The following is a 12,667-nucleotide window of genomic DNA, read 5'->3' as shown; positions in this document are numbered from 1 at the left end:
CAGTTTCTCCCTTTTTCTAGCATTCATTATCTAAAACCTATATTAGTCCCTAAATCACAAAACATTTGCTCACAAGTGTGGGTTACCAGAAAAGAACCCCAACTCCTTAAGCACTTCCAAGCCTTAAAAATCACTGATTTCATGCATTTATCCTGGAGATTGTATTTATATTAGAAATATCAGATCCCATGCTTCACAAAATCAAGATAACAACTTCTTGGAGTCAGGAATGAGAGGAAATGGGGCAAAAGAGATCCTGTAAGTTTTTTCCAGTATGCTCTATATGGAATTGCTTTCGAATGACTCCTGTGCGTCAGAAATCCGGAGCAATTAGGGAAGATGTCACTTTCATTTGAAGTTCAGAAGTGGGGGAGGCGAGTGGGGGGACAAAGGAAAAGGGGAGGAGGAAGTGGAGAGAGGAGAGGAGGGGTAGAGACGAAGGAGGGCACATCCTGAAAAGATAATCCCTGTACTATCATGACATCATCCTTCTACATGTATATATAGGGAATGGCCAAAGCATCTCTCATAGTTCACTTTCAAAGTCAGCTGAAGGCAGAGGAAGAGCTAGAGAAAGCCCCTTTCAGAGCATCTGTGACGTTTATGGACTTGGCTTGCTAGAATGCTCAAGATGATGGCAGCAATGAAAATCCAGCTGGTATGCATGATACTTCTGGCTCTCAGCTCCTGGAGTCTGTGCTCAGGTAAGCGCAGCTGCATTTCACAATTCCCTGAAGTGATTTCTTTTTTTCTTTTTTTTTACACCGTGCTGCTACTTATGTTAATGAAGCCGGGAAGAAGAGCTGCTTCTTTATTCTGTATTTGCTTTTTAGTGTTAGAAACTGAATATATTCATTCTGTCTTTATGATTACAAAAACTGAAAGATTTCATTTCTCTTTTTAAATCTGCAAGGTAATAAAAAGATTTCAATGAAACCCTTCATGCTCTCCCTTTGGAATGTGACCACCAGAGTAGGGAAAAAAAAATGTGTAGAACTTAAATTAGGCTGGTCACTATCTGATGAGAAGTACAGAGGCAGTGCCTGTCAAAGTGCAAAACCATAGTTAGAATCCATTCCATTCAAAATGCTTTTTTCTCATCCTCAGTCATCTCTTAGGAAGCAGTGGCTTCTCCCTCCCCAAAATTATTTTCTGAATGGTGTGTATATGTTAAGATACAAAGTGAAAACTGATGTTTAATGAGTAAATGAATGAACCATTATTTATAGAAAATTATTTCTAAAAAACATATAAATATTCCAAGTACTTTTTGAAAATACACTTTATATAGTCTATGTGACAAATAAGCATCTTATTAATTTAATTTTCTGCATGCTGTTTAAGTTGATATAAAATGTAATTGGAAAATTGGCATGTTTACATTAATAAAAATTATTTACCTATAGATTGTTTTGCATGTGATAATTGAGAGACCATGTACTGCTCAATATCTATCAATAATTTACCTTGAAAATAAGATTAAATTTAAAACAGTAACATGAAATGGCGCAATATGTTCCAATTAATGTTTGAAAAATAATTGAATGATCACACCAAAGTGGAAAAAAAAGCATAGGGAATAAATGCAGTAAAATCATTTAACCTGTTTTATACTTTCATATTTTATAAATATGACATGAAATGTTTAATTCAAACTCCTGCTGATTTTATTTAAATTATGAAATTACATCTAGCAGAAGATATAAATGTTATTTTGAAAAGTCTTTAATTTCTTTTGATCGCTAGAAAAGATCTTGAACTGACTTTGCAAAAATTTCCATGATATAAATAGCAAATTTTCTACAATTATGATTTTAGTTATTATAGGAGGTTAAAGGTATAGTGAGAATGTATGAGAAAAACTGGGTTATTGATTAAACACTGTGTTCACTCAGTCTTAGAACTTCTTGATGCAATAAGCCAAAATTTGTAGGGAATTTGGTGTACATTTCTCATAAATGGCTAAAGGGATTTGTCATTCCTTTGAAAAACAGATTTGGCCTTGAACAAAGAGGAGAAAAAGATCTCTGGTGTAATTTACTTCCTAGATGCAATGTAAGAAGTGGTTCCTCTAAGTGTGACACTTCTTTTTAATAAAAGTGTGTAGTGCAAGGAAGATAGTCATTGTAACCCCTGCTTTGTTTGATGACAGATCAGTGAGTATGAATTAAGTCATCTTGCTATGGTGTTCTATAACTTTATTTCTATTGCTTATATATAGTACTCTCTAAAGTTTTCCTCTCTGCAATATATTCATCAGTGGAAACTGGAATGGATATCCTAAAAAACGTCAGAAGTCCATTTTCAGCACAACTACACATGTACTGAAGGACAGCTCCACTTTTGCTTAACCAATTTGCTTAATAGCCTGTGATTAAATAGCTAACTACGTATTTCTGAATTCTTATTTAAAGTAGAAAAACGTATCTTTCAAAGTATGTTTTGTAAAACAGCATCTCATGTTGACTAAATCTCAGTATCTTTCTTATTCTAAAATCATCAGTAAACAATTCCTTTTGGTTTGTCTTGAAAAAGTCTGTTGCACACACCTTTTCATTATAGTGTGTTTAAAATATCAATATGCATATAGTCTATATATGTAAACTATTGCTGGCAAAAATTAACCAGCATTTTTGATGAAATCTCTCTTATATGATATAATCAGCTTTTTTTTTTTTTTAAATACTGAGATTCAGTGATTAAACAACTTCAATATATCAATAGTTCTCTTGGCATATAATCAAGTGTTTATCTTCTTATAAGTGCTTCTATTATTCTAGCTGCCGGTTAGCCCAGAATAAAACCATAATTATTTTTTGAATATTATTTTAAGGATAATAAATACATAGGAAAACAATAAGCCTCTAAGACTAGTTTTTTGAGATTAATCTAAAGTCTGTAGGTTACAATATAATTATCTATGATTATATAGTAAACATGTGGTTTTCATTTTACTCAGATTCAGAAGAAGAAATGAAAGCATTAGAAGCAGATTTATTGACCAATATGCATACATCAAAGGTAACTTTTTTTTTCTTTAACCAAGGATTGAAAAACCTGTAAGCTCTTATTATAAACATGGTGTCCTTTTCCTATAGTTAATAACTTCCCATCAAGACTAAAAAGTTCATAGACAGGCATTTACTTTTTCAGAAAATTTTCCTAGAGTTCAAAAGAGTTAAGGGTGTTGATGTGACAGGGACAGAAATTATAGTGACTATCAATCAGTATATTGCAACTTTAATTAAGTTGTCACATATTGTTTATGTGGAGATGAAAATGTATTTAAAGGAATCCCGTTTCCATTCCTATCACATCGTGTATGGCAAAGGGTATGCCTCAAGTTAAGTATATACATGAAAGCTAAGTGACATTTTAGCCTTTTTTGTTATATTGGCAAGAGTAAAATGGAGTTCTAAATCAAAAATGAAAGTTCATGACAATTCATGAAAGAAATGTGGTAGAGCCTAAAGATCAATAGACTGGCAAACAGAAGCTTGGAGATCTGATCCTGCAACTGTGACTTATGAACCATCTGATCTTAAATAAGGGGGTTAGTTAACATCGCTTGCCTTTGCTTCCTTATTTTTAAGGGTTGGAGTTTATGATCTCACATTTACATCAAATCCGTGCCTAGATTTACATTCTCCCTATAACAGAAGTGTCATCTACACCTGCTCATTGCTGTTACTGAACCCACTGAGACTTTGTATATTGGACCCTTTTATTCCTCTCTTGGGGTCTTGAAAACAAGGTGCCTAGATCCCCATCTGTACTTAGGAATAAAACACAATTACAATATACGTGATTACCATGCTACCACACAGTGCTGATTTCCCCAGAGTGAGTCAATTAGTGGGTATCTAAAGGCAGAAATAGAGAACCGGGTTCTCAACCAAAAGATGTTTCTCAAAGAAAAATAAATTTTGAATTGAGGCAGACCCCTGGTTCAATCACTGTTATAGCCCTAGGATATTAAGGCAGAGGATTCGACAGATGTTATGGTAAGAAAGTAAGTGCTCAGACGTTCTGTCTAATTTCTGAAGCAATACCCCAACTCAGGTCTTGTACTTCAGATTTCTCTTCCTTAACTGAGTGAGCACATTCCAGGTACAACAATCCCTATTATATTTGTAGAATTATGTGGGTATAAGGAGAAATAGTATTTGGGAGCGTGGGGGTATTATTATCTGAAATCTAACAAAGATACATTGTCAGCTATGATCCTTAAAAGACATTTGGGGAAAATTTAAGTGCATATATTTTCACCATTGCCCAGATCTACAAAAGCTGAATGGACTGACACCAAATATTTTCTTAATTTGGTAGCTTTCATATCAGGAATGATCAGATTTAGTTTAGTCATTAAACCTCAATAACCAAATAATAACCTTAAGACAATGGATCCTTTGTTGAATACTCAGAAGAGCAATGGTGACAATGATATCACCCCAAAAATAGGAAGACAAGTGAAGTCAATCGTCTCTGTTTAAAAATGGGGAAGGTTAGGAAACGACTTAATTTCACAGTAGAGATGTTACCTCCGTAATTGTAAATTTACACAGACACATCAAAGTCCTAAATAATCCCCGAAAGCTAGTATAGTTTCAAGAGTGCTAGCTACCTTGTGAAAATGTGAAAGTAGAGTTGTGATTCCTTCCCTAGAGTTGCAAGGGGAAAACAATCCCAATTTATGGAGTGGGTTAGTTTTTCTTTTAAAAAGAAATACATAAGTGGGACGCCTGGGTGGCTCAGTCGGTTGAGCATCCTACTTCGGCTCAGGTCATGATCTCGCGGTTTGTGAGCTCGAGACGAGCCCGCTTTGAGTTCTGTGTCTCCCTCTCTCTCTGCTCCTCCCCTGCTCATGCTCTGTCTCTCTCTCTCCTTCAAAAATAAAAATAATAATGATAATAATTAAAAAATAAATACATAAAAATACAGGCATAATAAATTTTTTCTCTTTTATTTAATCTTGGAATATGTCTCTAAACAGATCATGGAATGAAAATTGAATCCCATTGTCTCCTTTCAATTGAAAAAAGCAAAATACAGTCTATAATGAGAAAGCACCAAGAAGCATAATTATTTCAATTTTGCTGTTAGGATGGGAACAAAAAGCTCATTCCTTATGTTTTACAGAACTACTATCATTTCTTTCTCCTTGACTCAATTGATTTTTGGTGTGTGTAGCATTCTACGCAAATGAAACCCCAAACTTATGAGCGTTTTAACTAAACTACTACATTTAAAAATTTAAGAGAATGATAATTGATATTGGTAGAACTAACTCCATTATGAACAGCTTCAGAAAGCTTCAGGTTTCTTCCTTCCATTTTAAAAATAAAGTATGTGAAGAATTTCACTTGTGAAGTAAAGCTATTTAGACATTAAAATATTAATGTGAAAATTTGCTTAAGCAACAGAAGGTTGAGAGAGAGCCCAAAGCTTAAAAAGTGGAAGATATTTTTTTTTTTTCTCACAATACGGTTCTCTTTATTACCAGTGCTAGTGCTTTCCTATTGTTCTATTCAGAAAGACAACCTGGTACAGGATGTTTTCTTCGGGATCTCAAAAAGCTGCTATAATGTTGTAATTTTCTATGATCAAATTTAATGCCTTGTATACAGTAGGAGTTTAATAAATATTTTTGAACTAACAGTGGGAATCTAGGATCCATTATTAACCGTCACATTTTGTATTCGACTATAAAACTTCAGAGCTTCACCACAGATGACTTTAATTATTTTCAATTCTGTGAAATGCTTGAATTCACAATTTGCTGGACTATCTGAGTTCAGTGTATTACAGGGGATAAATCTGCGTCTTATGGATTAGCTCCTATTTAATTAAGGTAACAAAAATTTGACCAGAATCTTATTTAGTATTAAAGAGTTAAAATCAAGTAATGGTAAGTAAGAACCACAAATATTCTCATTTTCCTTATCTTGAAAAGAAGGGATGATATTCTAAATTTCTTATCTATAGGCTTAGGTCTATTATAAACATTTGTATAAAATAATGTAATAAGTAAGAATGTTTATTGTTAAAGAAAAATTATTCATGACACTAGCTAAACATAATAGGGAAGACTTTATGCAAGAGGAATTACTGAAATGGGAGTTTTGCAGAGACTGGGCTCAACTCCAAATACAACAATGGCAAGTGTGCCTTTATAGCCAAGAAACAGAGTGGGGGGTCAGTGGATGGAATAAGAGGAAACATTAAGGCTAGAAGGAGTCTTGCTAGAAGACACAAGATTGTGATATTAGGGCCAGAAATTTCATCAAGTATCTGATATTTGGTCAGATATCTAGGGTGATCAGATACCATGGGTGAGGCATTTGCAGTAAACAGGCTCAGCAAGATTCTTGCTAAAATTGGGCTAAGTGGATTAAGGACTGAGCCTGAGGTTGGGAACTAGTCAGGAAGTGGACTTAGAAGAGCCTGATTCTAGGAAAGAGAGTCTTTACCATTTTTCTGAACGAAATGGTTGAGACCTTACAGAAAATGTTCTCAAATACATGATGTCTATCTATTTACACATTCTTCAGCCAGTCATACTTTCTCAGCTGTGCTTTTAATGTGACTTTAAATAATCGTATTATTGAGTCATGTAGTAACTATTTTAACTAGCAGAAAGAAATGAGATGATTAATTCAGTTTCCTCAGAAAGAAATAAAGAAAAGAAAGAAAGAAAGAAAGAAAGAAAGAAAGAAAGAAAGAAAGAAGGAAAAGAAAGAATCAGATAACATTAGTCCTGCCTGACTGGACTTTATGAATAAAGCTTTCTGTGGTCAAATTAGTTTGGGAAACTCTTGACACTGTATTGACTCCATTAGAAAGTTACAATGAATATTTGCAAGTAAAAGGTTCTGAGGATACCTACGTTCAAGGAATCTTTACATTTCCTTTAAATTCAAGTTTTCCAATTTACTTGACAGTGGAACTCTTTTAAAAACAGTGAGTGCAGAACTAGTGTTCTAAGAAGTACACTTTAGAAAGCCCTCCATTAGGGGCTCAGTCAAGCATGGGACTCCGGCTCAGGTCAAGATCTCATGGTTTCTCGCTGTCAGCTCAGAGCCTGGAGCCTGCTACAGATTCTGTGTCTCCCTCTCTGTCTGCCCCTCCCCTGTGCTCACTCTGTCTCTCTGAAAAATAAATAAACATTTAAAAAATAAAAAGAAGAAGAAAATGTAAAATTAAGGTATTCCATTAATTGGTATGATATAAGGCATTGCTGCCAGATAATGGAGCATGTTGTCTCTAAGTTTCCCATATCAGAAAAGTTTAAGCAATGGCTGGAAAATCGTATTCAAGGAGCATAGTTGAAAGTATTTCCAAACTGGTTAAAACCATTGTATATTACATTATTATATATCATAATAATATTTTCAAGTAAATATATTTATACTCATATATTTGCATGTTCTTAGGATAAAAGCTTAATCAAAGGGTGTGCGTGCATGTTTTCAATTTTAATGCAGTACATCCTTCAAAAAGTTATAACAATCTACACCCAGATCAACAAATATTTAGAAAAGGAAGTGTCTGTTTCTCCATGTCCCTATAACTACACTAACAAATGTACCTAGCCTTTGAAAGTCTTCTGAGCTGATGGTGGCCAAGTTCTTTCCACATATTTCTTCTTTGATGAGTGATCTGTGACTTGTTTACTTATATCACTTATCCAAGGTTTAAAATTTTTATTTTTATTATTTTTTTTTTAATTTGTGGATTCAACAGTTTCTTTTTGAAGAGCTCTACCTGTGTTAAGGATATTAATATTTGTGGCAGCTTTTACCGTATAGCTTGCTTCTGGTGTTAGTTCAGGCTGTTAATTTTCCAGAGATGTTTTACACATTTATGTGTTTAAAGTTATCCTTTTCTTTGTGGATCATGGTTTGGATATTTGCTTAATAATCTAGGTTTATAGAGTAAATTCTGTATAATTTACACATTATTTTATTTTTACTCATATTTAACCCATCTGCATATTGTTAGACTACTATATGTCAATAAAGTTATAAGTAGATGTAAGTCCAGGTTTCCTGATAGCCTACTGTCCCAAGGATTTCAAATGCAAACTTTGCTGTATGCTATAAACTCATTTGTATTTGGACTAATTTTGGGGATATTATATTTTCTTCTGTTGGGTTTAATGTTTACTCTTGTTTTATTAATTCTCTCCTTTGATTACTGAGTCTTTGAAATAAATTCCACTAACTGGTAGAGTAAGTTCCCCCTCATTACATTTTATTTTTCCAAATCTTCTTGCTTATGCTCACACATTCATACTTCCAAATTAACATTATAATTACTTTGCCAAATCCCTACCGCCAAATTCCAGTCTTCCCATATTTTCCAAATTGGAACTTTGATTTGCAATTGCATTACAGTTGGGGAATAATTCAGAGAGAGTTGACATATGATAGTATTGTTATTCAATCTTCCCATCGTGGTTGTGTGGTCATTCACGTACGTGTGTGTGTGTGTGTCTTTAAGAAAAATGTATGCTTTCCTTCATCTATGCCCTTTGCAATTTTTGTTATTTTTTCTTATTTCACATTTAGTTTCTCCTAAGTCCTTATGTTTCCTTGTTTATTACTATTGGCACACAGGAAAATTATTGATTAAAATAGTGGTTTCAGACCCTATCCTATTAGAAAAAAAATAGTAATTCTAGAAAATATTATTATTTGAAAATAAATAAATTGATCAGCTGTGTTGCTATTTATGAGAATTATCAATGTATGGAATAGATTAGTGATCCTGCATTATTGTAATTGTGCAAATCTATTAATATCATCATAGTCCATGCTCCATTAGACACTAAACTCTGGTAAATTTGGTATTTTTAAAATTTTATCTGTGATGCATACATATATATTTATACATTTGCACTTACTATTATTTCAAAATTTTTGCTTTGCTTATGTATGTGTGCCTGTGTATAACTGTATTACATTTTAAAAAATAGAATGTATGAGGAATTGGCACTAATCAATTCTGCGATATAAAGTTACTAAACTAATAACAGTGTGTTTATTAGGCTGGAGTAACAATGAGGCCCTAAAATGTAATGGCTTCGCACAATGGAAATTCATTTCTTATCCATATGACACAAGATTTAATTACCTACTTTTTAAAATTTTAAGTACCTGTTTTTTTCTATATTTCAGACCAATAAAGCAGGTGTTTCTTCTTGGAAAATGACCCTTCTAAATGTTTGCAGTTTTGTAAATAACCTGAACAGCCAAGCTGAGGAAACAGGGGAGCTTCAAGAAGACGAGCTTATTACAAGAAGGAAATTTCCCACTGCCTTAGACGGCTTTAGCTTGGAAGCGATGTTGACAATATACCAGCTCCAAAAAATCTGCCACAGCAGGGCCTTTCAACACTGGGAGGTAAAGCAAAAACAAAATATGAATATAATTATCGTTATACTAGTTAGCTCTCATTTGTACTGATTTTTTTTCACTGCGATCATTATCATAACAGGAAGACTTACAAATATTAAAGAAGAATAAACCATGTGTTGAGGTTAACATTCCTTCAGATCTTCAAAGTGTCCTTCAAATATTTGGAGTTTGGCAAAATATTATTACTTCAGTCTTAAAAGGGGGGGAGTAATATCCTAAGGCAGATTTGATCCACATGCTTTTATTGTGCTTAAACGAATGGCATACTCAGGCAATTTGTGGCGGTGGTGTGCCTACAAAATTTAAGGACTCAAAATGTGTTCTTAAAAACACGAAGTCATGTGTATTATCTATAAACAAACACAAAACATAAAACACAAAGTTTCAATTTGTATTTGAATATATTAAGCAGATAAAACTGGAAAAAATCCATGTATGTATATATTCCTATTTCAGTTGAATACATGGATTTTAGGCATCTTTAGCCTCTAAATTAGGTCCACTAACAGCCAAGACAGCCAAATCCATTATACACAACTACACTTAAGTAGTGGATGAGTCAGTTGTATTTAAGGCCATACTAGTGATTTATTGCCTTTGGTTTTAGAATATGTGTTACTTTGAAGGAGGGAAAGAGAAATGAAATGCTTTATTTTTTTTATTTATTTTTAAATGTTTATTTATTTTTGAGAGAGAGAGACACAGAGTGGGAGAGGGTCAGAGAGAGAGGGAGACAGAATCTTTAAGGGGGCTCCAGGCTCTGAGCTGTCAGGACAGAGCCCTATGCCAGATTCAAACTCATGAAGGGTGAGATCAGACGTGAGTCAAAGTTGGACGTCCAACCAACTGAGCCACCCAGGTGCCGCAGAAATGAAAATGCTTTAAAGAAAAAAAAATTCCCAACAAAGGTGGGGAGGCACCTGGGTGGCTCAGGTGCTTGAGCCTCCGACTCTTGATTTTGGTTCATGTTTTGTGAGCTCTGAGTTTGAGCCCCATATTGGGCTCTGTGCTGATAACTCAGAGCCTGCTTGAGATTCTCTCTTTCTGCTTCTTCTTTTATCCTCGCTCTCTCTCTTGAATAAACATTTAAATAGGTAAGTAAAAAAATAAATTTCCCAACAAGGAAACCATTTCTCTCATATTAATCTCTAAGAGAGATTTGCTTCATCTTTTATATTTTGGGTTAACACCAACATTGGGACTCTGAGGGTGTCTTTGCTGCTAATATAACAATCCTTATATACGAGTATCAGAAAAATACCTTGTGGAAAAGAAGAAATGCAAGACAGAACTTCTAGTGTTTATTCTAACTTGCAGACAAAAAGATGTTTTCTAGATGAAAGACCGAAAAAGCTAGGTTTAATTTTACTACTCATCTCTTAATTCTAATTCCAGCTAAATAACTTAGTCTTCAAAATATTGTTTAAGTCCATAAAACTTGAAAAATGCTAATTTTAACATAGGGAAGTGTCAATTGTGTGCTATTTATCCAGGGATTAAAAACAACAACAACTCAATAACTATTATACACACAAATCAGGTGCTCATAAGATTAGAACTTTTGCTATTTTAAATGTTATTGAGCGATTTAAAACAAAAACTATAATATCATTTAGAACATACTACAAATTATAGATTATGTTCACAGACAAACATGCAATTAAGAAATTAGGTTGTCTAACAGTAGTTCGTTTTCCTTCTCTGAAACTGAATAGCTGTGGGTTGAAATAAAGTACTTGGTGATAGGATTCAGTTCATATGCATTAAAATTAAAAACTTAACCTCTTGTTAGTTTTTCTTATAATGACCCTAAAGTTTAGAGGATAATCACAAGTACAAATACAATTTTTATCTTGAACATTTTTTTTAAATTTCACATAAATTATGTGCAAAATTCTGGGAAGAGTTCTAAATATTTTCTGCTAGCTGAAATTTGTGAATCGCAACTATACCAGAAAGAAGTATTCAGAACTAATGTTAGAATGTGGCATATTTAATGAGATTTTGGTAAGATTCTACATGGAGATGAACTCCCTAACGTTACTGAATCTGAATTTGCTTCTAATTATTAAGCACCACAATCTAAAGAGACCTTTACTGTTTCACATGTGTTAATTTCTACAACAACTAAGCTAAGCAGAGCAAACAGTCCTCTCTCTGAGACTGAGAAATGGATCTTTGGAATGATTTTCAAGACAAGTCAGTAATTAACTTCAAGAAATATAAAATCCTATTGCCTTTTAAGGCCAAACATGACTTACTGAATTCAAAACTCTATGTGTGTTGTGATTTATGATATATTTTCATAACATTTTAGTCTCTCTATCAAAAATTAAAGCCTGAAACATACTCGAAGATGTACTAGTTATGTTGCTTCAGTTGGAGGTATCAGTGTATGGCCTTGAACAGAGAATCAGTAAAACCACGTTCTCATCCCGTCTCAGTTGACAGTCATCTGTCCTTGGACAAAACATTTAATTGTCTTAAACCTCATATATCTTATCCATGTATGTCTTACTGTCTGAATAGCAAATGAGATGAAATATAGCAAAATACCCTGAAAGACATGCCACATGTAAGTTTGATTCATATTCTGCCTCTCTTGCAGTTAATTCAGGAGGATGTTCTTGATGCTGGAAATGACAAAAATGAAAAGGAAGAAGTTATAAAGAGAAAAATTCCTTACATTCTGAAACGTCAGCTATATGAGAATAAACCTAGAAGACCCTACATACTCAAAAGAGGTTCTTACTACTACTGAGACGATAAATATTTTATTTATATGTGATTGTGATTTATAATCCTTCACTTAAATATCAAGTTATACTTGTGTGGTAATGTGACAGTACACAACTATTGTGTCTCTTCTTACTATCGTGGTTTATTGGATGTGATTTTTCTGCGTTAATATAAATTGGACTAAATGTTTTAAAATAAATCTAGATCTTGAGCATGATAATGTGTTGTGTATAATTGGAGTAGATATTAATTAAGTCACATAAAGAATGTGTTGTAATTTTGCAAAGCACTTAGTGGTTTGTTTAAACAGTCAAAATGTTGGACATTTAAAAAAAATTTTAACATTTATTCATTATTTTGATAGAGACAGAGTGTGAGCAGGGGAGGGGTAGAGAGAGAGGGAGACACAGAACCTGAAGCAGGCTCCAGGCTCTGGACTGACAGCACAGAGCCCGACGTGGGGCTCAAACTCACGCGCCGTCAGATCATGACCTGAGCCGAAGTCGGAT

The 12,667-nt window shown here is 33.7% G+C and overlaps 1 protein-coding gene across 1 annotated transcript; it reads left to right on the top strand.

Moving 5' to 3' along the window:
• Positions 1-475: 475 nt before the first annotated feature.
• On the top strand, positions 476-12,378 carry NTS (neurotensin). The gene is made up of 4 exons (XM_025926996.2): positions 476-704; positions 2,960-3,021; positions 9,180-9,404; positions 12,028-12,378. The coding sequence occupies exons 1-4, from the start codon at positions 623-625 to the stop codon at positions 12,178-12,180; spliced, it is 522 nt and encodes a 173-aa protein (XP_025782781.1). The 5' UTR covers positions 476-622; the 3' UTR covers positions 12,181-12,378.
• The last annotated feature ends 289 nt before the right edge of the window (positions 12,379-12,667 follow it).

This window comes from Puma concolor, chromosome B4 (assembly GCF_028749965.1).
Source record: "Puma concolor isolate L17-30 chromosome B4, mPumCon1.1.hap2, whole genome shotgun sequence".
Classification (NCBI taxonomy): Eukaryota; Metazoa; Chordata; class Mammalia; order Carnivora; family Felidae; genus Puma; species Puma concolor.
Note: the sequence above shows the minus strand (reverse complement) of the source record. Positions and strands in the feature narration are given on the sequence as shown.